The 14,887-nt window shown below is 40.4% G+C and overlaps 1 protein-coding gene across 3 annotated transcripts in view; it reads right to left on the bottom strand.

Annotated features, from left to right (window-relative positions):
- Asxl2 (ASXL transcriptional regulator 2) overlaps positions 1 to 14,887 on the bottom strand; it is a 204,698-nt gene that overhangs the window by 151,119 nt on the left and 38,692 nt on the right. For all 3 annotated transcript variants that reach the window (XM_004663740.2, XM_045148908.1, XM_045148909.1), the window contains exon 2: positions 7,992 to 8,074. In XM_004663740.2, coding sequence (XP_004663797.1) covers positions 7,992 to 8,074 — 83 coding nt within the window. The remainder of the gene's footprint in view (positions 1 to 7,991; positions 8,075 to 14,887) is intronic.

Below are 14,887 nucleotides of genomic sequence, written 5' to 3'. Positions count from 1 at the left end.
ACAAAAGCCAACATCCTTTCATGATAATGGTCTTACAGAGACTGGAAATAGAAGGAACATATCTCAATATAATAAAGGCTATTTTTGAAAAGCCTACAGCCAACGTATTACTAAATGGGGGAAAACGGGAAGCTCTTCCGCTAAAATCAGGAACAAGACAAGGGTGTTCACTGTCCCCACTTTTATTTAATATAGTATAGTCTTAGCCATAGCAATAAGGCATGGGACACACATAAAAGGGATACCAATTGGAAAGGAAGAGATCAAGTTATCATTATTTGCAGATTACATGATTCTATATATAAAGGACCCTAAAGACTCTACTAGCAAAATGTTAGAGCTGATCAAAACCTACAGCCATGTAGCAGGATACAAAATAAATACACAAAAATCAGTAGCATTCCTATATGCTAACTACAAACACACAGAGGATGAAATCAGAGAATCACTCCCATTCAAAGTGCATCAAAAAAAAATAAAGTACCTTGGAATAAATCTAACCAAGGAAGTAAAGGATCTATACAATGAAAACTATAAAACACTCAAGCAAGAAATTGCAGAAGACACTAGGAAATGGAAAAACTTCCCTCGTTCCTGGATTGGAAGAATCAATATTGTGAAAATGGCAATCTTACCAAAAGCAATCTACATATTTAATGCAATACCCATCAAAATTCCAATGGCATTCTTCACAGAAATGAAAAAAAATCCAAAACCTCATTTGGAATCACAAAAAACCTCAAATATCTAAAATAATACTGAGGAACAAAAATTAAGGCTGGTTGTATCACCATACATGATTTTAACCTATACTACAGAGCCATAGTAGCAAAAACAGCATGGTACTGGCACAAAAGCAGACATGTAGATCAATGGAAGAGAATACAGGACCCAGGTGTAAGTCCAGGTAGCTATAGCCACATGATATTCGATAAAAATGGCAAAAATGGGGCTGGAGAGATGGCTTAGCGGTTAAGTGCTTGCCTGTGAAGCCTAAGGACCCCGGTTCGAGGCTGAATTCCCAAGGTCCCACGTTAGCCAGATGCACAAGGGGGCACATGCATCTGGAGTTCGTTTGCAGTGGCTGGAAGCCCTGGTGCGCCCATTCTCTCTCTCTCCCTCTATCTGTCTTTCTCTCTGTGTCTGTCACTCTCAAATAAATAAATAAAAAATGAACAAAAAATATTTAAAAAAAAAAAGAAAAAAAAATGGCAAAAATACTCACTGGAGAAAAGACAGCCTCTTCAGCAAATGGTGTTGGGCAAACTGGATATGTATCTGTACAAGAATGAAAATAGGGGCTGGAGAGATGGCTTAGCAGTTAAACGCTTGCCTGTGAAGCCTAAGGACCCCGGTTCAAGGCTCAGTTCCCCAGGTCCCACGTTAGCCAGATGCACAAGGGGGCGCACGTGTCTGGAGTTCATTTGCAGAGGCTGGAAGCCCTGGCGTGCCCATTCTCTCTCTCTCCCTCTATCTGTCCTTCTCTCTGTGTCTGTCACACTCAAATAAATAAATAAAAATTTAAAAAATATATTTAAAAAAAAAGAATAAAAATAGATTCTTCTCTCTCTCCATGCACAAGAATTAAGTCCAAATGGATTAAAGACCTTAACATCAGACCAGAAACTCTGAAACTGTTAGATGAAAAAGTAGAGGAAACACTTCAACATTTTGGTCTTGGCAATGGCTTTCTGAGTACAACCCCAAATGCTCAGGCAATAAAACAACAGATTAACCACTGGGACCTCATGAAATTACGAATATTTTGTACTACAAAGGACATTGTAAATAAAGCAAAGAGGCAACCTACAAAATGGGAAAAAAATCTTTGCCAGCTATATAGCTGATAGAGGTATAAATCTAGAATATACAAAGAAATCAAAAAGTTAAATCATAAGAAATCAAAGAAGCCTTTTAAAAAATGTATTATGGAGCTAAATAGAGAGTTCTCAAAGGAAGAAATACAAATGGCATATAAGCATCTAAAAAAATGTTCTACATCCCTAGTCATCAGGAAAATGCAGATTACAACTACATTGAGATTCCAAATCACTCCTGTCAGATTGGCTACCATCATGAAAACAAATGATCATAAATGCTGTGGGGATGTGGAAAAAGAGGAACCCTTGTTCACTGTTGGTGGGAATGCAATATTGTCCAGCCTTGTGGAAATCAGTGTGGAGGTTCCTAAAACAGCTAAAGATTGATCTAGCATATGACCCAGCTACAGCACTCCTAGGCATATATCCTAAGGACTCATCTCATTTCCTTAGAAGTACGTGCTCAACCATGTTTATTGCCTCTCAATTCATAATAGCTGGGAAATGGAACCAGCCTAGATGTCCCTCAACTGATGAGTGGATAATGAAGTTATGGCACATATATACAAGTGGGTTCTACTCAGCGGTTAAGAAAAATGAAGTTTTGAAATTTTCAGGAAAATGAATGGATATGGAAAGGATTATACTAAGTGAGGTAACTGAGGCCCAGAAAGCCAAGTGTCTCATGTTCTCTCTCATATGTGGATCCTAGCTACAGATGATTGGGCTTCTGTGTGAGAAAGAAAAAACTCAGTAGCAGAGGCCAGTAAGCTAAAAAAGAGCTATAAAGGGAAGAGAAAGGAAGGGAGAAGGGTAATTAATAGGTTGGTATTTTATAAACGTTAATTAGAAGACTACATTAACAGGGGTGAAAAGGCCCAAAGTGAGGTCAGGGGAAGAGATTGAGTAAAGGAAAGGTGGAGGGAGGGCTAGTCAAAATCTAAGAGGATGTAAATAAATCATATGGAATCCTCGGTTTTGGACAATAGAACACCCAGGAGCCGTAGATTGTTGCTAGAAAACTTTCAGTGCCAGGTATGGGATACCTTCCAGTGAATTATTGGCAGGGAGGTCCCTGATGCCCCCAAAACAGTATAGGCCATTTCCAAAGCACTTGGCTTCCCACCAGGAATCGATGGTAAGACCCTATTGCTGAAGACTCCACATACTTGGGCTGCAAGACCACTGAGAAATCCTGCTGGAACTGAGCTGATAACCTCCTCCATGTAGACCAGCTGACAGAAAGCTGGAAGAAGCCATTTTACATGCAGTTCAATGGGAGAAAGAGATACCACCACTGAAGATACGCAACAGTAGACACTGCAAGCCTTATAATTGGCCAGCCAGGCCAAATGAGCCAACAGGCGCAATAGTGGCCTGTCTATCATGGTGGAAACCAACTGCCCTCCAATTGGACTGGAGGCCCGCTCCCAGGGAGGGAATACATTTCTGATACTGAAAACTTAAAACAGGGGTAGTCATGAGCCCTAGGGGAGTAACATCTGCTGATGTCTGGATAAATGTATAGATTATGCTTATGAAATGACCCAGTAAGCACTTCTCTTAATATTCATACCCTTATATTAATGCTACTCTCACTTTGGGTAGAGAATCTTCTGTTTTCAGATGGCAGTGTCCTTGGGATGACTCAGAAGGTATCACAGTTCTGGAATTCTTGAGTAACAACTCGATCATACCTTTCAAGGCTCAGGGTCTAATGCGGAAGAAGTGGCATAAAGAATTTAAGAGCCAGCTGGGCGTGGTGGTGCACTCCTTTAATCCCAGCACTCGGGAGGCAGAGGTAGGAGGATCGCCGTGAGTTAGAGGCCAACCTTAGACAACATAGTGAATTCCAGGTCAGCCTGGGCTAGAATCAGACCCTATCTAAAAAAAACACTCAAGAAAGAAATTGAAGACTTGAGAAAATGGAAAGACCTCCCAAGCTCCTTGGTAGGCAGAATTAACACTATGAAAATGGCAATCTTACCAAAAGCAATATACAGTTTTTATGCAATACCAATAAAAACCCCAATATTTTTCTTACACAGAAATAGAAAAAAGGATCTCAAAATTTATATGGAATGGTAGAAGGCCTCAGATATCCAAGCACATCCTTAGCAAAATAAACACCACTGGAGGCATCACCACACATGATCTAAAGCTGTATTACAAAGCCATAGTAACAAAAACAGCATTATAGACAAATGGAACAGAACAGAAGACCCAGACTTTGGGTCAAGTAACTACAGCTACTTGATTGGCCCTAACAATGTACACTGGTAAAAAGATAGCATCTTGAACAAATGGTGCTGGACAAACTGGATAACCATATGCAGGAAACTGAAACTAGATCCACACATCTCGCCATGCACAACAATCAAGTCCAAATGGATCAAAGACCTCAATATAATACCAGACAATCTACTACTGGAAGGAAAAATAGGAGGAACTTTCCACTATATAGTAGTGGAAAAAGACTTCCTGAACAAAACCCCAGTAGCTCAGAAAATAAACACTCACTCAACCATTGGGATCTGATGAAGCTGAAAAGTTTTTCACAGACAAACATACAATAACCAGAGCCAACAGGTTACCCACAGAATGGGAGAAATGTTTTACTGGCTATACAACTGACAGATGCCTAATTTAATTAGAATCTACAAAGAACTCAAAAACCTAAACAATAAAATAGCCAAGCAAACCACTCACAAAATGGGGCAGAGAATTGAACAGAGAGTTGTCAGAGGAAGAATTACAAATAGCAAATACATACACTTAAGAAAATATTCAACATCCCTAACCATCAGGGAAATATCAATTAAAAAAAAACTATGAGCCCGGGTGTGGTGGCACACACCTTTAATCCCAGCACTCAGGAGGCAGAGGTAGGAGGATTGGCATGATTACAAAGCCACCCTGAGACTACATAATGAATTCCAGGCCAGCCTGAGTTAGAGACCCTACCTCAAAAAAACAAAAACAACAACAACAACAACAAACCTATGAGGTTCCACCTTACTCCAGTAAAGATAAGAAACGTTAAAAAAATCAAATGAAAACAAATGCTGGTGAGGATATCGAGAAATAGGAACCCTCACTGCTGGTGGGAATGTAAGATGGTACAACCACTACAGAAAGCAATATGGAGGCTCCTAAAAATGATGACTATAGAGTTATCATGAGACCCTGTTATTCCCTTACTGAGCACTTACCCTAAAAGCTCCATGCCTCAGTTCAGAGAGATTTGCTCAACCATGTTTATAGCTCCACAATTTATAATAGTTAAGAACTAGAATCAACCCAGATGTTCATCATTAGATGAATGGATAACCAAGATGAGGTATATCTACACGATGGAATTCTACACAGCAGTAAGGAAAAATGACACAATGAAATTTGAAGAAAAATGACCAAACTTGGAACAGATCATTCTTAGTGAACTCACCCAATCACAGAAAGACAATCATCACATGGTCTCACTTATCCATGGCTCCCAATCTGGAACTGCCCAAGATGCGGACATACCTAATAGGCATCTTGAGGACCAGACAATAAGGAGAGTGGGGGAAGGAGTGACATAAAACTGGACCCAAATGGAACTGGTACCATAAAATTCTATATCCTGAAAGACAGACTAAAAGGTTGAACCTTCATCAGGTAATTAGAGGGAACACCTGAATCAAAGGGCCCTGGAGAGGATATGATGAAGACTAACCTTAATCTTCTCTCTCCCTCTCCCTTCTCTCTTCTATACTACATATCTTTTTCTTCCTTCTTTTCCCTTGACACTGGCCTGTAACTCCCAATACCATGATGTGGTTAACATCCACAAAGAGCTGTTGATCAGAGAGCCCTACAAGGTTTCCCAAAGCAAGACAAACTTCTGTCAGAGCACTTAATGACCCACCAAAGGTTAATGGTAAGACCCTACTGCCTAAGACACCATATGCTCTTGGTATGGAATATGGAGAGACCTGGATGGAATCTGAAAGAGTCAGTCCCCAGACAGCTTAACTAGTGACAGAAGATGCTACATGAATGACTGGGGGATAATGGCCAACATCCGTCCAAGTAACTCATGGTCTAAGCTACTCATCTGCAAACAACCTGACGTGATGCTCACCCACGTGTAATGGTGGCAGCACACAGCCATGGTGGGTAACCAACTGCTCTTGAATTGGGTAACAGATCCACTCAGTGGAATAGAACCCATAGCAGGAACTGGGAAACAAGACAGGATCACATCCAAAAATCAAGTTCACTCTCCAATATCAAGTTCTAGCCGACTCAGGCTACAAAAGAGCCTACACCTATTAAATTCTCTCTAAAATAACAATGGTTATCCCATTTATCCAGTGCTGATTTCACTCTCCACTGGATATTCTGCTTCTCTTTTTCATATGGATGAAGGACCTGAGGAGAGAATCAGCCCATCACAACTCACCAGATCCCCAGTTGAAACCATAGAATAACTGGGGAAATGAGCAAGAGTGCTGCTTTCTTGGTGAACCTGGTATCAGCACAAGGGTGAAAGAGATAGACACAGAGGACACTCAACTCCTACCAAATCAGAGCTCCAGAAACCCAGAGGCTCCCAAGACCTCATCACTTAAGTAGACCTAAAACAAACCCAATATGGCTCAGAGAAATTCATGGAAAGATAATTAAGAGCCATGCAGAAACATTGCCTCTCCCCCATAACTGATGACTACCCCCACAATGCACAACACACAATCCCCAATGAGGAGGGTCCCTACGGAGGACAGGGAGAAGGGTAATGACAGTACCAACATGTGCTGTTTACACACTAAGTAGGTACATATCTAATAAAGAAAAAAAACTGAATGTGTTATCTTTGATCCTATAAATTGACCACTGTGTACTACATTTCATTTAAGGACTCTTTTTTGTGTGCTTGGTTGGTTCTTTTTTTCAAGGCAGGGTTTTATTCTAGTGCAGGCTAACCTAGAATTCATTATGTAGTCTCAGGGTGGCCTTGAACTCATGGTGATCCTCCTACCTCTGCCTCCTGGGTGCTGGGATTAAAGGTGTGTGCCACCATTCCCAGCTCAACTTTTTTATTTATTTATTTATTTTGGTTGAGGTAAGGTCTCACTCTAGCCCAGGCTGACCTGGAATTCCACTTTGTAGTATCAGGGTGGCCTTGAACTCATGAAGATCCTTCTATCTCTGCCTCCTGAGTGCTAGGATTAAAGGTGTGTGCCATCAACTGTGACCTTCCAATTTTCTTTTTTATCAAATATTATTTATTCTTAGACTGTCTATTTCTAGTACTTTCCCTGCCTGTGGTAGTTTGAATGGATGACCCCAATACATTCAGGAGTTGATTAAAGTTTGTAATTTAGATCTCCAGCTACTAGGCTGGAGGAGGTGTCACTAGGGGCAGATCTGAATTCTTGCCTAAGATATGCAAAGTGTTGAGCTTTGTCTGGTGTTACTGAAGTGTATGCTTGTTTGTGCTGGTGGTGGTTGCTTTTTTTCTATTGAATCTGTGAACTTCTGCCATTATGGAACTTCCCCTGTATCTCTAAACTTTTAGAAATCCTATAAACTGTATCCTCCTATAAACTGTGTTTGGTCTGGAGGTTCATCCCAGCCACGTGAAGCTGTCTGCTACATTTCCCTACAGTACATTTTTAAAAATATTTTACTTATTATTTATTCCAGAGAGAAACAGGCAGAAAGCAGAGAATGGGTATGCCAGGGACCCTAGCCATGGCAACAAACTACAGACCACCTTGTGCATCTCACTTATGTGGGTACGGGTCAATAAAACTTCGCAGACAAGTGCCTTAACTGTTAAGCCATCATTCAGGCCCTATAGTAAATTTTTATCTGATAATGACCATACTTAGTAAATCTAAAGCGTGAAGTGATAGGTGAAGGGTTAAAAATGGCACCAGGCATTTCTAAGAGTTAAAGTGCATGGGCTTAGAGAAATAGCTGCTTTATCACTAAGAATGTTTCACTCACTTTTGATTTTATAACTATGCTATAATTTAAAAATGTCAAAAATGAACAGCTGAGTAAATCTGACATTAATAAAGCATTTGATACCAATAACAAATGTTTAAGACAATGGATATGAATATATACTAAACAGTCTAATCAAATATCATAACTATTACTAGTGAAATTTAAGTAACTTACCTGATTTCTTTTAATCCTTCTCTCTGAATAACTTGAAGAATTTCTTTATGACTCATGGGTGTATTGGGATATTTTTCTAAGACCTGAGAAACAAGTATATAATAACACATTATTGTTAAGTTCTTATAGTTGTATAATTGTTTATTATAACTATGTCTTTAAAATTACATTTCAAACATACATATCCAGAATCTTTTCATCTCAAGTTCTCTCTCCCTCAAATCGTAAGCCAATCCTAAAGTAGGAATGGATCAAAGCCTAAAATTAACACTTTGATTATTTTTATGTACTTATTTGTGAAGAGGGAGAGGCAGATGGAGAATGGGCGTGCCAGGGCCTCCAAGCCACTGCACATGAACTCCAGACGCATGCACCACCTAGTGCATCTGGCTTATGTGGGTCCTGGGAAATGAACCTAGCTTCTTTGGCTTTGTAGGCAATTGCCTCAACCGCTAAGCCATCTCTCCAGCCAAATACTTCAATTATTGATATGAAATTTACTCTCCACCCTGACATCACATCCCTGTCTACGACCTACTATTAATGCACACTGAAAATTATCTGTTCTTACACTTCTAGCAAAGCCTAGTATAGCATGGTGTGCAATAAATTCTTAGCCAAACCAAATAACAATACAGTTACAATGAGATTAAAATTGTATCTATAGAGCATTCCAATCTCTTCATGACTACAGCTGGATACACTGTGACCACCAACCTCACTTTCCTGGAGCCATGCTCTCTCTATCATGATGGCTGTGCCCTGTAACTATGAGCCAAAATAACCTTTTTTTTTTTTTCCCCCGAGGTAGGGTTTCACTCTAGCCCAGGCTGACCTGGAATTCACTTTCACTATGTAGTCTCAGGGTGGCTTTGAACTCATGGTGATCCTCCTACCTCTGCCTCCCGAGTGCTGGGATTAAAGGCCCTTGCCCCCATGCCAAGCGAATCCCATTCTTTATTAGAAAACAAATGTACCTGGGTATCCAATAAAAATAGTAAGCATAGTCTTTTCTGTCTTACCCACTAAATTTATTTAAAAATATGGACAGAAGGGACAAACCAGCTATTTGAGGACCCTGAAAATGGTAGCAGGTGGAAGGAAACCATAATTAGAAAAAGTATTATTACACCAAGCACTGGATTTCCTTGTTTTGTCTCTTCTGTAGTACTCTCACCTAGACTCAATAACAGCCCCAGGTGGCTGGAGAGAAAGCCAGATGCACAAAGAGGTGCAAGCATCTGGAGTGGTTAGTTTACAGTGGCAGGAGGCCCTGATGCACCCATACTCTTTCTATCTGCTTCTTTCTGCCATTCTCTGTCAAACAGCCCCAAACAAATCCACAACTGCGCAAGAGGTACAGAAAATGATCAAGTGTTGTCTTTCTCGATCTGAATCATACAGTAAAGAACACTTCTAAAGGTTAGACAGGGGAAGGGAAATCTCCTGGGTTGTTTCTGAGTTTCAGCGTGGCTTTTCCCCCTCTTTTCTATCACTCTGAACCTGCCCCAAGCAATTAATTCTATGGCAGCAGCTGTAAACGAATACCTAGTTCCAAAACCATCCACTAGGTGGCACAAATGCCAGATAGATGCAAATAGCCCTAAGAAACGCTCTGAAAATTAGGTAGGGCAATAGTACACACAAGACTTGACTTTACCCTTCCTGCCTTCTTCTCATTAGCAGGAGCTCTATATAGTCTCTCCTCTTTCCTTCTCTTAATCTAATAAAATCTCTCTAAACTTTAAAAAAAAAAAAAAGATGGGTAGAAACTCAGGAGTTAAAGTTAACATGGTCAAATGTCTGCTCTCTTGAGTCCTACCAAGAAAAGAAAAAAAAAATTACATTTTACGTAGGATGTAAGCAAATATTAGATTGATTAATTTGGTTTTATTTTATTTTATTTTTTGAGCTAGGGTCTCATTCTAGCCCAGACTGACCTGGAATTCACTATGTAGTCTCAGGGTAGCTTCAAACTCAGTGATCCTCCTACCTCTGCTAGGATTAAAGAAGTAAGCTACCATGCCCAGCTTCATTTTGGGGTTTTTTCAAGGTAAGGTCTTATTCTAGGCCTATGCTGACCTGAAACTCACTCTGTAGCACAGGTTGGCCTAGAACTCACGGTTGATCCTTCTACCTTAGTCTTGCCCAGCTTAATTTTTTTGTTTTTGTAGCCCAGAATGTCTAAGTGTATGTTTGTTTCTGAGATAGGATTTCACTCTGCAGTCTAGGCTAACCTGGAAATCCTATATAGCCAAGAGTGACCTTGAACTTCTGGTTCTCCTGCTTCTACCTCCATGTGCTGGCATTATAGGTATGTGCTACCACATTCAGCTTGTGCAGTACTGGAGAACCAACCCAGGGCTTAACAAGCATTATACCAACTGAGTGACATCCAAAGCCTCTTAACGCTACTGGTACAGCATCAAATTGTCAAATATAAACTCTTAAATCACTCAATAATACACAAACTAAATCAGGTACGGTGACTCACATCTAGAATCCCAACATTAGGGAGGTTGAGGTAGGATTGCTGTAAGTTCAAGGCCAGCCTGGGCTACAAAGTAAGTTCCAGATCAGTGTGGACTACAGTGAGACCCTGCTTCAAAAAAAAATGAAAGAAGGGCTGGAGGGATGGCTTAGCAATTAAGGCGCTTGCCTGCAAAGCCAAAGGACCAAGGTTCAATTCCCTAGGATCCACATTAGCCAGATGCACAAGGGGCGAACACATCTGGAGCTCATTTACAGTGGCTGGAGGTTTGTGTGCCCATTCTCTCTCTCTCGCTCTCTACCTCTCCTTCTTTCTCTGACAAATAAATAAATGTTTTAAAAAATTAGCCAGGTATGGTGGTACACGCCTTTAATCCTAGCACTTGGGAGGCAGAGGTAGGAGGATCCAGTTGAGTTTGAGGACAACCTGAGATTACACAGTGAATTCTAGGTCAGCCTGAGCTAGAGTGAGACCTTACCCTGAAAATCAAAAGCAAACAAACAAAAAGAAAGCCAGCCATGGTGGTGCACACTTTTAATCCCAGCACTTGGGAGGTACAGGTAAGAGGATCCTCATGAGTTCGAGGCCACCCTGAGACTATATAGTAAATTCCAGGTCAGCTGGAGCTAGAGTGAGACCCTACCTCAAAAAAAAAACAGAAAATTCCTGAGAATGGCCAAGCTTACGGCACATGCCTTTAATCCCTCCACTCCAGAGGCAGAGGTAGGAGAGCTGTGGGTTCCACGACAGCCTGAAACTAGAGTTAATTCCAGGTCAGCCTGGGCTACAGCCACACCCTACCTCAAAAGGGGTGTGGTGCTGGAGAGATGGCTTAGCAGTTAAGGCCTGCAAAGCCAAAGGACCCAGGTTCGATTCCCCAGGACCCACGTAAGCCAGATGCACAAAGGACACATGCGTCTGGAGTGTATTTGCAGTGGCTACAGGCCCTCACGTGCCCATTCTCTTGTCTCTCTTCTATCTCTCTCACACTCTGTTTGCAAATAAATAAATAAAAATAAATAAATTATTTAAGAAACAACTACAACAATAAAAAAAAAAAAACACCTGAAAGAAAAAGGAGACAAACTACATACAACAAGCCCAAAATGGTATACAACCTTTCAAAAGCAGGTAGTAAGCTAGTACAACTATGCTTCAAGAAGTAGTGGTGGTGCATGCCTTTAATCCCAAGCAGCCAAGAGACTGAAACAGAACTGCTCACCAAAAATCTTTGTCACACCTATTTCTAATATCAGCCTCATATAAAATTTCACCAGCCATTCTCTATCTACCTCTTTCTCTCTCTGTTGCTCTCAAATGAGTAAGTAAAAATAAACAACAAAATTTTTTGAAAAAATGGGCTGGAGAGATGGCTTAGCAGTTAAGCACTTGCCTGTGAAGCCTAAGGACCCTGGCTCAAGGCTCGATTCCCCAGAACCCACATTAGCCAGGGGGCGCACACATCTGGAGTTCGTTCACAGTGACTGGAGGCCCTGGCACACCGTTCTCTCTCTATCTGCCTCTTTCTCTGTCTGTTGCTCTCAAATAAATAAATAAAAATAAACAACAAAACAAATTAAAATTTTACCAGCATTCCTAAAGTGGATAAAATTAATAAAAGAGAATGCTTTTCTCGGGCTACCTGCTCTTTGATTTTTGTGCTGTTTTCATCACAACTAGCCAATGTTGTTGTAGAAAATTTTTGGAAATATTATTTTAATAGTATGAGTGAAAGTAGGAGTTTATTACCTGGGGGTTAAAGAGCTTGAGGTAGTCCTCTAAAGTTGTTTTGGTCTCAAGCTGAGATTTTATTCTTATTTTATAGTTAAGCGGAGGGGTAAGTTAATAAACAAGATGTGGCAATTTGTATATCAATCACTTCAGGCCACCCTAAACTTTTTTTTTAATTTGTTCCTTTGGGCCCTTTCTGGACAGTTTCTTTTTGGGGATTTTTTTTTTTTAATCTGCTGACAAAGGTAAGTGGAGATATAAACCAGTAACTTTTGTTTTTGTTTTTTCAAGGTAGGGTCTTACTCTAATTCTGGCTGACTTGAACTCACTCTGGAGTCCTGGGCTAGCTTCAAACTCACAGTAATCCTCCTACTTCTGCCTCAAAAGAAACTGGATGGAGGGAGGGAAGAAAGTCCATGCCTCTAATCAATCCCATGACTCAGAATGCTGAAGCAGGAGGACTGCAGCAAAATCATGCCAGCCCGGGTCTACTATACAGGATGCTTTAAAAAATAATAATAAAATAAATAAATAAAACAGGGCAGGACGTGGTGGCAAATGCCTTCAATCCCAACAGAATGAGCACCATGAGTTTGAGGTCAGCCAGAGGCTACATAGTGAATTCCACGTTAGCCTGGGCTAGAGTGAGATCCTACCTTGAAAAACAAAAAAACAGGGCTAAAGAGATGGCTCAGTGGTTTGGGACCTTGCCTGCAAAGCCTAGTGACCCAGGTTCAATTCCCCATTACCCACATAAAGCCAGAAGGTGGCACATGCATCTGGAGTTTGTTTAAAGAAGAAAAAAAAAAAGACTCCTTCCAACTTAATATCTTTTATATTTATATTTATTCATTAGAGACAGAGAGGAGGAGAGAGTGAGTTAGAATGTCATGTCAGGGCCTCTAGTCACTGCAAACCAACTCCAGATGCATGAGCCACCATGTGCATCTGGCTTACGTGGGACCTGGAGAATCAAACCCTGGTCCTTAGGCTTCACAGACATGTGCCTTAATTGCTAAGCCATCTCTCCAGCCCATATCTTTTATATTTAATTTGATCCCTACAAAAAATACGTAGAGAAAATATACTGGAAAAATCAAAGAGTAAAAAAATCCAAAATGCTTATGTATTTCTGAGTAAAAACACTATTAAACTATTATATTCATTTACCACAAGCTTGAAAGACTGGTAGTTTTTCAAAACACTGACTGAACTCTAACCACAAGAAGGCAATGTTTATCACATAAAAACATTCCAGTGGAATGACTCAGAAACTGTTATAAAACAATTGTTGCAAACTACTTCATAATAATATAACCATTAAAAAAAACACTACAGAGAATTAAAGGACAATTAATAAGATTTGTTTTTAGTATTTATTTGTGAAAGAGGAGAAAGAAAGACAGACAGAGAGAAAGAAATGGATGCATCAGGGCCTCAGAATGGAACCCAGGCAGGTAGGCTTTGCAAGCAAGCACCTTTAACCACTAAGCCATCTCTCCAGCCACAAATAAGATTTTTTTAAGTACTTATTTTCTTCTTAGCTGATAGATTCTCAAGCTAATAAAAAGGATTTTAAAACTACAGGTAGCCTGTAAGACCTGACTGCTCTCTAATTGGATTTAAGGCCTGCTTCATAGGAAGGAATTCATGTCTGGTACTGAGAACATAGTCAAAATTATGGCTTGGAAGGTCAAAAGTCATTGAGGTAAAGCTACTACTATTGTTTGGCCTAAATGAATATGCATGCCCTCTAAATATTTAGGTATATGTTCATATGTTATTAGAATTACTCTCATCTCTAGTCAAAGAAACTTTTAACAGATGGTGGGACTAATAGTACAACTCAAAACTCATCAAAGTGCTGGGAATAAGGTTGAATGCTCAGCACTAAATGAGACAACTCTATTATGCCCAAGGCTCAGAGAGCACTGCAGCACAGACAGTAATGTTAAGAGCCAGGGGCTGGGGAGATGGATCAGTAGATAAGGCAAGCACAGCTCAAAGTGGAGTAGCCAAGTTTGATCTTCAGACCCAGCTGGCAGGGAGATGGGAAAGGCAGAGGAGACAGGAGTGAGTGACCTTGCCTCAAATGAGGTAAACAGGCAAGGACCAACCCAAAAGTTGTCCTCTAAATGCCATACTTGCACCATGAAATGAACACACACTCACAAAACTCCTACATACCACATATAACTTTTGTGGTTTTTTTCCAGGTAGGGTCTAGCCTAGGCTAATCAAAACTCACACTGTAGTTCCAGGGTAGCCTTGAACTCAGTGATCCTCCTACCTCTACCTTCTGAGTGCTGGGATTAGAAGTGTGCACTAGCACACCAAGTTCACACATACAAATTTTTCTTTTCCTTATGAGAGATGGCTTAGCACTTGCCTATAAAGCCTGACAGCCAAGATTCAAAACCTCTACACCCACATAAAGCCAGATGCACAAAGTGGTATATATGTCTAGAGGTCATTTCCAGTGCGAAGAGGCGTTAAGGGTGCTCATTCTCTGACTCTCACTCTCTCCTTGCAAATTAAAAAAAAAAAAAAAAAGCTGACTCTCTAAAATAATTTATTAATTAACAAAATTGGGCAGGCATGGTAGAGCATGCATTAAACTTTAGCACTCAGGAGGCACAGGTAGGAGAATCACTGTGAGTTCAAGGCCATCCTG

The sequence above is a fragment of the Jaculus jaculus genome, chromosome 5 (assembly GCF_020740685.1).
Source record: "Jaculus jaculus isolate mJacJac1 chromosome 5, mJacJac1.mat.Y.cur, whole genome shotgun sequence".
Taxonomy (NCBI): Eukaryota; Metazoa; Chordata; class Mammalia; order Rodentia; family Dipodidae; genus Jaculus; species Jaculus jaculus.
This window is presented reverse-complemented; position numbering and strand designations above follow the sequence as displayed.